The following is a 12,034-nucleotide window of genomic DNA, read 5'->3' as shown; positions in this document are numbered from 1 at the left end:
CAATCTGTTGATTAAGTCTATTCAATCACTTGGCCTGTTCTAGAAGAAAAGACAGCTGTAGCAATGAGACTTCTACACACTGGGGGTGTGTGGCACCCCTCCTCTGGGCTGCATGTGCTCCCTCAGGAGCTCAGCACTTCAGAAAATTGCCCTTTTGGTAACAAAGGTGTCTAACGTACAGGCTCCAAGGTGCATCCACAGCTGTGTTGGGAGGTGGGCAAGAAAGTGGCCTGTCAGGGGAAAACTATAATTCTTCCACACAGGCACAGCTTTTGGGTCAGGGAGGTGTTGCAAAAAGACTCAGGTTATCTCCATCAGGGTTGACACAATAAGCAGCAGCTTAAACTAAACTTTTCCATTCCTGACCTGGATTCTTCTTTCCAGGTACGCCGGCTTTTACCTCAGAACTCTGAGCATGAGGAAGTGACAGTCTTCCAAGAGCTGATGTGGAAACATGAGAAAGCCTCATGCTTCTTACAACTTGTGCTTACCTGAGGTCTTCCCTTGATTATCTTTTTTTCTTTAATCTCATGTCAGAGTCTTCACCCAGTCAGGCAGGTGCTGCCTAGGTAATTGCTAGCAGCGCCTAGAGGACTCTTTCATGTATGAGAAGGCTATTTGGCTCATGCCAGCCTGCCAGCCTGAGGAGCTTGGCTCTGTTCCCTATTAGATCTCTCTGGCTCCTCTTCTTACAGCAGGTGAGTGTGTCGCTGAGGGCTGGTGATCTAGTCTCATGCCCCATGCAGGCCCATGGTGTGATTCTTCCTTTGCATTTGTTCCTTCTAATCCAGGACGTTGCAAGGCGGTTCTTGCCCTTCCTGGTGGTGGGTGTTCCCCAAGCTCTGTCCACTCCAGCTTTGCTCTCAGCCACAGCTCCATGAAACTGCCAACAGAGATGGTTCCTTGGCACCCCTTGGGTGCTGCTGAGGTTTCCAGAGAGGAAGACAGCCAGCCTGAGACTGCTGCAGCACAGAGGCAAGTCCTAGGGGCTGGGGTCACAGTGCTGATGACTTCAGGGAAGAGAGTTGATGGGTTCCAGGGAGAGAGAGGATGGGGGATAAACCACAGAGCCAGGGGACTGTTGGAGCAGATATGTGTGCAGTTGAAGAGGCATCGTGTGAGGAGTTCAAAGGGGCCTGGACATGGGAGGACAGGGTAGAGCAGGATACACCTCATGTTCTGTCATCTGTACTTGAGGGACATGTAGTTGTATGAGAGTAGAGAAGACTAGGAGGTATGTGGAAAAGGACCAGGGCTGCCAAGTCGGAAGGGGAGGCTGGGGTGGGTCCATGAGAAGCAGTGGAGGTTGCAGGACGCAGGAGCACATGTGGCACAGGAGTGACCATGTGTGTGAAGCAGCATCAGTGGGTGCAAGGGGTTGAAAGCTGAATGGGGATGGGAGCCTGGAAAGGGTATATGGATGCATGCCGGCTAGGGCTGGGAATGTGGGTGTGTGAAGTATGTAAGGCAATATATAAAGGGATGTGGATATAAAGTAAAAATCTGAACCTATCCACAGCGAGCGGGGCTGTGCATGGCTGGGAAGGTGCTGAGGGGTGCAGTCCCAGGGGGGAATGCACCCGGAAGAGATGTGGTGCAGCAGGAGCAGCAGTGGATGTATAGCCCTGGGAAGAGGGGAGGAGGGGTGCGTGTGGGGGCCAAGGGCTGATGGGGGTCAGATCTAGCCGGTGGGGGGGTCGCATATCAGTGCGGGATCCAGACTGGGGCAAGGTGCGGGCCTGTAGCGCGGCAGGGCTCTGGGTAGAGGATGTGCGGGTCCGTGCCGCGCACACGGTGCCCGCTGAGCCCCGGTCCACGCTGGGGCCTCGGTCGGGGCTGGGTGCGCGGCATGGCCCCGTGGGGCGCCGGTTCCGGTTCCGGCGGAGCCTGAGCCGGGGCGGCGGGCGGGCTGCTGGGCGGGGGAGGAGCCGCCGGAGCCCGAGCTTGCGCTCTGGAGCCGGGCGGCGCTGGGACCCGGAGAACAAGGGGCGCGGGAGGACTGGGCGTACGGAGGCCGCAGCCGGGCCGGGGCGCGGGCGGGGGCCGGGCCGGGCCGCGTGGGGGCCGGGGCCGGGGCGGCGGCCGGGGGTCGCGGGCCGCGGCGTGCCGGGGGCGGAGGCGCAGAGGCGGAGGCCTGGTGGCCGGGCAGGGGCGCCATGGCGGCGGCCGAGACGAAGATCATCTACCACCTGGACGAGCAGGAGACGCCGTACCTGGTGAAGCTGCCGATCCCGGCCGAGCGCGTCACCCTCGGCGACTTCAAGGGCCTCCTCAACCGCCCCAACTACAAGTTCTACTTCAAGTCCATGGACGACGACTTCGGGTGAGCGCGGACCTGAGCCCGGCCCGCGGGGGGAGTCCCCCGTGTCCGCGCCTGGAGGGCGGGCTCCCGCGGGGCCTGGGGGCGTCCTCGGCGGGGGGAGCGGGCTGCGTGTGCCTGGCTGGGGGAGCGCCCCCCGGTGCAGCGGGGCTCGGACCCACGGGTTGGGGGGCGCCCTTCGGGACTGGCGGCCCCTCTCGAGCCCTGCCTGGGGAGGGGAACCCACATGCATCCTCCACCCCCGTTGCCTTGGAGGAGGCGGGGTGGTGTCCCCCTTGGGCTTTGTCTAGGAGGGATACACGACTCTTGTGTGCGCCCTGTCCAGCGGCGTGTGCACCCCCTGTTACCTCAGTTGGGGGGGCTGATGGTGATACCCCCCGTGCACCTTCTCTGGGGCTGGTGGTCCCTGTATGGTGCCTCAGGGCTCAGTCCCCCATCCTGCCCTTCCCTGATGGCTCTGGGGGAAGCTGCCCCTTGTGAGCTGCTCTGTGGGGGAGCTGGTGGTGTCGTCCATGCACCTTTTCTAGGGCTGCACCCCCGGGTCTGCCAGAGGCACCTTGGAGACCATTGCCGCACCAGAGGATCACCACTGCTTGTGATGTCTGGGCAGCACATTGCCTGAGAGGTTGTCTCCCAGTGCAGCCCCCTGTGGGGTGCATAGGAGAGGCATCCCCCTGCATATCCCATTGGGATTGTCATTCCCCATATAAAGGACCTGGGTATCTCCTGCTGTGCCTGCCTGGGGAGGGTGCCCCTTATTCCCTCCACCAAGAGGATGCAGGGGCAGTGCTCCTCTATCAGCACTTCCCAGGGAGTGGATCTGGGACAGTTTTGTTCTCTTACCATCCATTTTGGGGAGGGCCATCCATTTTGGCAGCTTTGTGCTGTGCATGTCATCTTTAGGAACAATGGGGAAAGGGGACCAACTTTCTCCTCCCCTGCCTCCATGGAGAAGGAGTGAAAGGTCTCCATGTGCTGCTCATCTCTGAGTAAGGGGTGTGTACAGGACCTACTGTACCCATGTATGTGTCCCATCCTCAAAGTAAGATGTCCCGGGCTTGATCTCTGGGATGGGTCTGTATAGAAGAGGGGTACAGCCTCACATCCCATCTCCTGCGGGGCAGGTTTCTTCCAACGTTGGTATTTTCATCACTTCTTTTGTGATACCCTTTGATTCCTTCCATCACGTGTGGCTGGTTGGAGGTGAGGAGGTGTGTTCTGTCTCGTTTGGACGGCTGTACTGACTCATCTTCTGGGGGGAGACCCTGCTGTCTCCTGCCTTCGTAAAGTCAGTGACTGTTCTGGGGAGCAAGTACCATGTGAAGCCAACTCTATGTTAGACTCTTTGTCCTCACTGTTTTGGCTGGAGTCTTCCTACATGTGACTCTCCTCTCGCATTTTGAGGACCTCTGTTTCCATCCTGGGAACACAGCTTCTCTTGGCTTCTACAACATGTGACTCTTTTCCATCCCTGTCTTTGGTATTTGAGAGAGTTGCATGATCCTCCTTCCTCTGGATTACACCTCCCTGAAGATTCAGTGTTTACAGTAGGTCTTGTGTGTGGAGGCTGGGACTGCAAAAAGCCTTCAGTTTTATAGTCTTCCTAGTGTCTTCTTATTGCGCCAAATACCTCCCTAGGCTGTGATTTTGGCTTGTACCCTTCATTGAACAGGGCTGGGCCTGTTCGGGGCTTGGATGGAGATCGGTGTGGCTGCCTCTGCAGGGGTTGCTCTTTCCTCTGCAGCCAAATTATCCCAGTGCCCAGGTTCCCGTTAGCTTGGGAGGTGCCAGCTTTCACATGAGGCTTGAAATTTGGAGTCACTCCTTTGACCACAGTCTGGGACGCTTTGCCTCCCTAAATTCCTCCTGACCCAATGGAGAGCTTTAGTCCTCAGAAGCTTCCCCGTTCTCTCCAGGCAAGTAGAAGCCTCCAGCCCTCATTTTCCATACATTTCCTCAGCAATATCAGTTGTCCGTGAATCGTTTCCTGTCCCTCAGCTGTTGAGTAGTGTTGGGTGCTATGAAACAGCTGCCTCTACCCATCTCGAAGGGGACCGTGTTCATTGGTGGGAGAACTGACTTCTCTGTGCATGCTGTTTGTAAACAAATGCTTTGGGATCCTTTGAAATGTTGTTCTTGAAGTGAATTCAAACTTGTCTTGAATGAAACATTGCCATGTGGGTGGGAGAGTGTCTGCATAACTATAAACAAAGTTTAGTAATAAATAGCAGTGTCTCACATTGGGAAGAGGGGTCTGGTGGCAGTAAAGTTCTGTGCTGTGCCTTTTCATCCTTCTCTGTTTCTTTAAGGCTCCACAAGAGGAGGCAGATGGTAGATTAATGAAACTCTACAATAAAGCAGCATAGAGAGTTATTGTGGATGCTAGCAGGGAGATGGGAAAATCACTCAGGAAGAAACAGCGAGTTTAGTTGCGTCAGAAATGCATGGGATGAGGTTTTTGTTGGGACTGATTCAGATAATTCTTCTGGGAAGTGTGAACCTCTCTGGAAGGGAAGGTGCAGCTGAGAGGGGTTGGAGGCTGCATGTGGACAGCCTTTTCCTCAGGGAAGTCCTCTGCGATGAATTGTGCAGTTAGAGCAGCAGGTAGCAGGGCATTGTATGAGACAGAGAGGAGAAGGGGCATCCATGGTGGCACCATGAGAGGCTGTTAGGAAAGCTGTCTTTGCTCATTTCCAGAGAGCTGAAGAACATGCTGGTGGTTGGCTGGAGCACTGGGAAGGGAACAGCCAGAGCAGTCCAGCTGCAGCCTTGTCTCTGAGAAGCCCTGGAGCCCCAGGCACCACTTGAAGTAGAATCATAGAATCATTTAGGTTAGAAAAGACCTTTAAGAACATCGAGTACAACTGAAATATTTCGTGATCCCTGGTAACTGATGTCCAAGACAGAGCAAGCCATTGGTTTGCAGGGACCAATGCACGGGGAGACAGGGCTGGACGGTCAGGAGGCACCTCAGCTGCTTGACTGTAAATGCATGGGCAATTAGCGAAAATCAGGAGGAGATTAATGATGGCTGTATTCAAAAGCTGTGTGCAAAGAAGGGCATTGCACTCTCACACATGTATCTTGGTCCCTTCCCTCAAGATGCCCTCTGCCCAGCATGGAGGATGGTCTGGCTTGCACTGACAGTTTCTCAGCTGGGCTGTGTTTTGTCAGTTGGGCAGTGTATAGAAGTAGCACCTAGGGTAAAGCGCCTTTGTGAAAGACATGAGCTATTAACAGTGGATGGCCTGTTCAACAAGGCAGCTGATCAACAAAGAGGAGACCTGCAGATCTGATGGCTCGTGCTTTTCATCAGTGATTGGACCTTTTGCGGGATCCCTGTGGCATAAGGCTAAGTTCTCACATCTTGTTGGGAACAGAGGCATCTCACCTTCCAGGGTCAGCTGGAGTAAGATGTGGTCCAATGTTTCCTCTCACCTCTGTTGCCCAGACTGAATCTGTTTCTCCCTCTTCCTCCTCTTTCCAGGCTGTAGATCTCCAGCCTGGCATTCCTATCCCCAAGGCAGTATTGCAGCTGCAGTCTTGGTGTGTGGGATTTTTCATTCTTTTGTTTATCTTGTTAATATTTGTTTGCTCTGAGAATCAGGGCCGTGATGGAGCAGCTTCAGTGTTTACATCTCCTTGGAAATGTGAACTGAGGCTCCCCTGGGTGGCTGCGGAGTTGTCAGGCTATGCCAGGAGCTAATCCTAGTCAAAGTACTCAGCCCCAAATTAAGAAGACCCCAGAATGGTGTCACCTCTAGATGGGAAGGAGGAAAAAAGAGAAGATTTCATGTACCTGAGCTTGGGGAGAGGAGCTTTGAGCAGGAAGGCTGCAGGTTTCATTGCCTCATGTACCCGCCATGTAGTGGGTTACAGCCACAGAGAATCCAGCCTGTGCCCAGTGCTGCAGAGCAGTAACACAGAGTGCAGAGGTTTTGTGCCTTTGTTGGCTTTTTGTATTGCTAATTCCAGAACTGGGGACATGCGGAGGAGCTAAGGAGACTGATAGTGGAAGTATGGCAGTGCATAGATGTACTACACTCTTCCTGGACCTGAGATACTTTGTGTGGATATGCCTGGCTGTGAAGTGTGGAACTATCCTTAGCCTGCTAACCTCACCCTCATTAGAGAAGGAGGTTTGTTTCTTTGTCTACAGCTTGAGTCTTTTTTATTCAACATTTTACAGGTAAGATCTGTGTGCTGCTCAGCAGGAGAGAGCCTTAGATCAGTGCAGTGCTACGACTGCTCATGAGGTGTATGTCCTCCATCAAGGGTTTTCATGGAGCAGACTTTAATTTCTGTCCTTCTCCACTGGGCCACCTCTCATCTTCTAGGCTAGAGAACAGAAAGACCTACTTCTCTTGCAAGGGGACTATCTCTTCCTCCCCATGTCACCTACTTGTTCAGCGTTGCCGGGAGGACACCAGTGATTTGATTTGAGGTACACTGGTGAGATGGCAGTGCTCCTCACACCGCTGCTGGTTTCTCCCTCTGGCAGATCTCTATTCCAATTTTAACTTCAGAGTTGTGGTGGGTGATTTGTAGGTCTCAGCTGTCAAGTGCAAATTGGTATCCAACTAATCACTAGCCCAGTATCTAATCCAGACCTGCTTAATTATCACCTGCTCTCCAAAGCTGAGTATGAGGCAGTGATTAGGGCGATGCTTTGGAGGCAGAACAAAGCGGGCGCTGCTGGAATTCCCAGCGCAGGGGTCAGATGCCGTTGGTATTTGGCGACCTCATCTCCTGCACATGTGCATGGGGAAACGCGTTGACGTTCACTGAAAGGCTGAGTGATTTATTTTTATTGCAGGGTCTTTTTGAAATTGATGCCAGCAGTGACTGTCCTGGCTGGAAGAGTTTGGAGCTGGGGAAGGGATCCTAAACTTAATAAGCAGTGTCAGTCCCTAAGCAGTGGTGAGCCTCTGGCATGGTGCCGCTGCCTTTCCTGCCAGCTCTTTGTAGCATGAGTTGGGGGAGTTGTTTTGTTTTTATTTTTGGAGCTTTTTATATTTATTTTATTTTTAATTTGAAACTTTGCTGTCTGCAGAAGACCTCTGCTTGTCCCATGCCCCTGGTGGAGAGTGCTTCCATGTCAGCGTGTTTTTCATGCAGGGAGAGGTTAGCAAGAGGTCTGTGAGTGAAAGGGCTTTCGAAACTCCATTGCATGCTCGCCTCCTTTGTGGTGCTTCTGTCCCAGTGACAGCACTGGTCCTGCTGTGAGGTGCCCATCTCCAGTTTCTGGCCAGTCCCTGTCTTTTCTGTGCAGAGGGCATCACTTTGCCATGTGAGAGGCCACAGCACCCAATCTGTTGTGCTCCCTACTCTGGAGGATGCAGGTTCCCTGCCTGCTCATGTGAGATGTGCTGCCCTCGTTAGCTAGGGTCCACCAGAGGTTATTTTTTTGACATTTTGCATGTAGGTTACTGCAGCCTGTGCTTCTGTCTCCTGGGCTGCAGAGGATTTGGCAGAGAGCTGATAACCACTATCTGTGCTTGTGGTGGGAAGTTCCTGTAATGCTGCTCATGCTGAGGGGCGGCCCATCGACACTGGAGCTGATGGTCCTGGCTGTAGCTGCTGCTGGAGGCTGTTTTCAAGTGTCGTGGTGGTGGTGGTGGGCTGCAGCAGTGCCAGGGCTGGGGTGCAGATGGAGAGGGTTGCTTGGTGTTATTCGCCCCTCCACTGGGTTGTATTGCCTGCGCCTGGCAGTGTGTGTCCTGCTGTTCAGACGCAGCTATAACTCACTCCGTAGGTGTCCGGCTTTCTCTGTTGTGGTTGGAGCTGTGCTCTGAAGGCCACATTGGATGGCAGTCATAGCCTGGTTTCTTTGCCCAGGGGTGGCATTCGGAAAGCTAAGTTAGCCAAATCGGGCTGCAGACCAATTTCCCTAAGGCCTTGTCTGTACTATGCAAACAATGAAGCTTTACAGCAGCTATTGAACTTGTTTGCAGCTAGAGCTGGTCCGAATTTCTTTTTTTACTGGATGTATTTTCTCTCAAAATATGGTGTTATGTTGAAGCCAGCATTTTTCTTGGAGAGGTATTGTTTTCAATTATGTTTTTGATGGGAATGTTTCTTAATTTTAAGCATCTCTTGTCATTTCTGGAAAAAAGAGAAAGAAAGGTCAAGAAACCTTCACTCATCCATGAGAATGCAGCTGTTTTGATGCAGTTCTGTGTTTTGAAATCACTTGGAGTACTCTGGTCCTCCAAATTCCTGTACAGAGCAAAAATCTACCTCGATGTCTCAGGAATTGCCATGAAGTAAATCTGTGTGCCCTGACTATGGTACAGCTGTGTTCAACATGGCTCAGTCTCTGAGGTCAAGGCCAAACACCGTTAAAAGTGGCTCATAAACCACCATAATCTGGGTCATGACCTGAACATTGTTCATTGTTACGGGATGGTAGTGGTGGCCCCACTGCTCAGTCTTCTGGTTCCTGCTGAAATACAACTTCTGAGAGTTTCATCTAGAACTTGGCCCTTCCCAAATCCCAGACCTTGGCTCACCTGCGGAGTGAGTATTGGATCTTCTGGGTGGTGGCATAAGGAGTGATGTTCCTTCCTATGTGGCTGTGGTGAAAGCAGGATGGGCAGCTGGGCAGGCAGTGTTTTGTAATGGACTCTGAGAAGGAATATGCTGGCTTGTAGGGATGGAGACCCAAGGCCCATGTGCTTGGAGCACTGAGCCTTCAGTAAGTCCCTCTTCTCCAGCATGCTCCTGGCCTCCTTCACCTGTGATTTCCCCACCTGGTCTCCCAGCAGTCAGGGATGTATAGGTCTGCAGCCTTGTGGCCTGAACTCTTGAAGGCGGAGGTTGTTATTCACCACCATGCACGTGGGGATGCTCAGGGAAGAAGGGTGCTGTGCATATAAGCAAAGAAAATCTGGTTTTCCCCACAGCTTTTCTGCTGCACGGATGTGTTTGGCTTTGGTCCTCTCTCAGGGCGGGCACCAGGCCCTCCATTTAGACTTGAAGGCTGTATATCTTAGAGGTGTGGGGAGCATAGTTAGAATTCCTCAAGTCCTTTTTGAGCTCATGATACTCAAAGTTGTGGGAAGCCTCTTGCAGTTGCTGAACTGTTCTAAGCTGAGGGTATCTGCTGTAATGAATGCTACTCCTCCACCCTTGTCTGCATCCAAATAGATATAACAATGTTGTGGTTTAGGATACTTGATCTGTGTAAAGGCCCATGAAGGAGCTCTGGGCTTGCAGAACACAGCAGTGACTGCGCCTGCAGGAAGCTGCCTTCATGTTGTCACACTAGCTTTGCACTGCGCTGCACATCTGACGAGGCAGCAGTAGGGGCTGTGTGTTTTTGGTGTTTCCTATTGATTTCCTCCTCTCTCCATCCCTTGTTTGTTATTCAGAGCCTGCCCTTCTGACCTGTGCTAGATGGATGGTGGTTTTCCAGAAGGGGGATGTGGCACCACGTGGCTGTGTTACTGTTTGTCCTGGTGGTGCTGGCTTGTTAGGCAGCAGCTGGCAAGTTAAGTAAAACTTAATCCTGCTGGTGGCTGCCGTTGGAAATTTTTTGACAAAATCCTTTTGTTAAGGCTTTTTGGAAGGCGTTGAAGTAAGGTACAAATCTGGGAATTAGTCTAATCTCTGTAACTTTGTCTGCTTCGTCCATGTGCTTATCTATGTAATGCCATGGTGGCCTTAAGAGAATATGTGAGCTCTTGGGCCATGAGTGTCACTGTCTCCAAGGACTGCATTAGCTGAAGTATTAGTATCTTCCTGAGCCCCTGCTCTGCAGCTCTTGGTTTCACTTTTTTCCATCACTGTGTTGTTACTGTTACAGCACTAATATCGATTCTGTCCAGGAATGGGCTGGAATTCTCTGGAGGCCTTGGCAGGGAGAGATGCCTGCTGCTGACCTTCCTATGCTGTGTGATTCTGTGTTGCAGTGGAGGGTTGGGACCATTGTGGTGGTTGTATCAATTATTTATTAAAGGAGACGTGCCAGAGGCATTGTTTTTCCAGTCACAGCTAGCTGTTGAAGGCAGCAGAAGCAGCATTTGGGTGCCCTGCTCCACCAAGTCCTCTGTGTTGGTTGTCCCCTCACTGGGGCATCTATTGGGTAAAATTTGCTATCTTGCAAGAACTGGAGGAAAAGAAGATAAAATGATCAGTGACTGAACACTGTAGAGGGAGCTCATCCTCTGGTCCTGGTTGAAGACATGCTGAAGGGGAGAAGGCTTCCTCGCGTGACTTGGAGCAGAGATCTGTTTCTGGGAGAGCTGGCACCGGCCGCTGTGTGGGAAGGTTGTTCCTCTGCTGGTTATTGACCTGCCCCTAGGGTTTGGAGAGGAATTTATTTGCTTCGTGGCCTCTCTGATAGCTGGCAGCTGTCTCTGTGATAGGCTGGGAGTTCCTGGTCTGGGTAACAGAGACCGTGGGCTTTTCCTTGTTTTCTGAAAGCTGGCAGCTCCTGCCATGTACAGGCTGGTTCTGAGGACAGTAAGGGTTTGCCAGAGAGGTCTGTGTTTTGGGAGCTCTGGCTCTACTGATTATCATAGTGGGGAAGCTGGTGCTAGCGCATTAGCCTGTCCACTCGCTGGGCTTCAACTTTTTCCCTCAGCATTGCTCTAACCTATTCTGACCTGCTTGGGATCCATGGTCCTTTTGTGTCTCACCATGTGCGAGCAAATAGGTTGTGCTCTGTACACTGTGCCCTGCCACCATTGCTGCCAGCCAGAGCAGCGTAGGGAGTGTGGGGACAAACCTGGCTTTGTGGCCTGACGGGATAAGCAGGGCAGGGGCAGGGAGAAGGCTGCTGCTGTGCTGATGGCTGTTAGCTGGTCGGCCCAAGGCGCAGCAGCTTCTCAAACTGCAGCTTTTTTCAGGAGCTGTGATGGATATGCAAACTCTGTACCGCTGTTTGCATATGGCTAACGAGCTGTCCCAATTCATTCAGCCCAGCCTAGCCCAACCAGTATTTTAGTGCCATTCTCAGAGAGACTTGCCTGTGGGCCCAGCAGAGGCTGTGCTATACTGGAAGCCTATATAGGGCCTTAATGCAGGAAGTCTTGGCATTGCACTGTGTTCATTTGTATTTTTTCTTACTGACTTTTGTAGCTCTGAGGATGGGAGACTTTTTGGATCTAGCTGCACAGCTGAGTCCCTGGTGGCAGACCTCCCAGTTGCCTTAGACCTGGAGCTGATAAATGCACCTTTAGGTCCTGAAGGGGCTTCTGTGAGATGGATTTTCCTTCCAGAATGAAAATGTTTTGTTTCAGCTGGGGCCAAAAGTTGGGTTAGTTTGGGAAAACTCTTAAGATTATTCCTTGCCCTGCCATCCTGGAGGCAGCAGAGGACTTCCAGGGTGGCAACATCTGCTTCGGCTTAGGATACGCTCTGGGTTTCCTTGGGGCAGCTCTGACTTAATGTAGAGGAATGTAACATCTACACAGGGTGTGCACGTTGAGTCTCTTGTGTCTGAGCTGGGTCAGGCTCGCGCAGCGTGTGTCTGTGCTTCTGAATCCCGCACACACAAACATGGGAGCCTACTGCAGCAGTCTTTTTTGATGCACTGTTATTGCCAATGTGGCATCTTTCAGTGCCTTCATATTACATGACTTTTGGTGTAGTCGGTGCCTGTGCTCTGGTAGGAAGCTGCATGGCACATGTGCTTTCCCCTGTAGGGGGGTGCGTAGACTTGAGGTGGAGGCTGTGTCTGGCCATGATATCTCTAAGGACCAGGTGAGC

General features: G+C 52.3%; 1 protein-coding gene and 1 long non-coding RNA gene across 4 annotated transcripts in view; both read left to right on the top strand.

Moving 5' to 3' along the window:
• Window positions 1-1,972: 1,972 nt before the first annotated feature.
• Window positions 1,973-12,034, top strand: part of DVL3 (dishevelled segment polarity protein 3) — a 41,652-nt gene continuing 31,590 nt past the window's right edge. For 2 of the 3 annotated variants that reach the window (XM_030496114.1, XM_030496115.1), the window contains exon 1: window positions 1,976-2,323. In XM_030496114.1, coding sequence (XP_030351974.1) covers window positions 2,157-2,323 — 167 coding nt within the window. In that variant the 5' untranslated portion in view covers window positions 1,976-2,156. Of the gene's footprint in view, window positions 2,324-12,034 lie in introns of all 3 variants that reach the window. The other variant, XM_030496113.1, reaches the window with a different exon arrangement.
• LOC115612159 lies at window positions 4,936-10,205 on the top strand. Its single transcript, XR_003992901.1, has 2 exons — window positions 4,936-6,853; window positions 7,137-10,205. It is a non-coding gene; the product is annotated as an uncharacterized LOC115612159 (long non-coding RNA).

This window comes from Strigops habroptila, chromosome 8, assembly GCF_004027225.2.
Source record: "Strigops habroptila isolate Jane chromosome 8, bStrHab1.2.pri, whole genome shotgun sequence".
Lineage (NCBI taxonomy): Eukaryota > Metazoa > Chordata > Aves > Psittaciformes > Psittacidae > Strigops > Strigops habroptila.
This window is presented reverse-complemented; position numbering and strand designations above follow the sequence as displayed.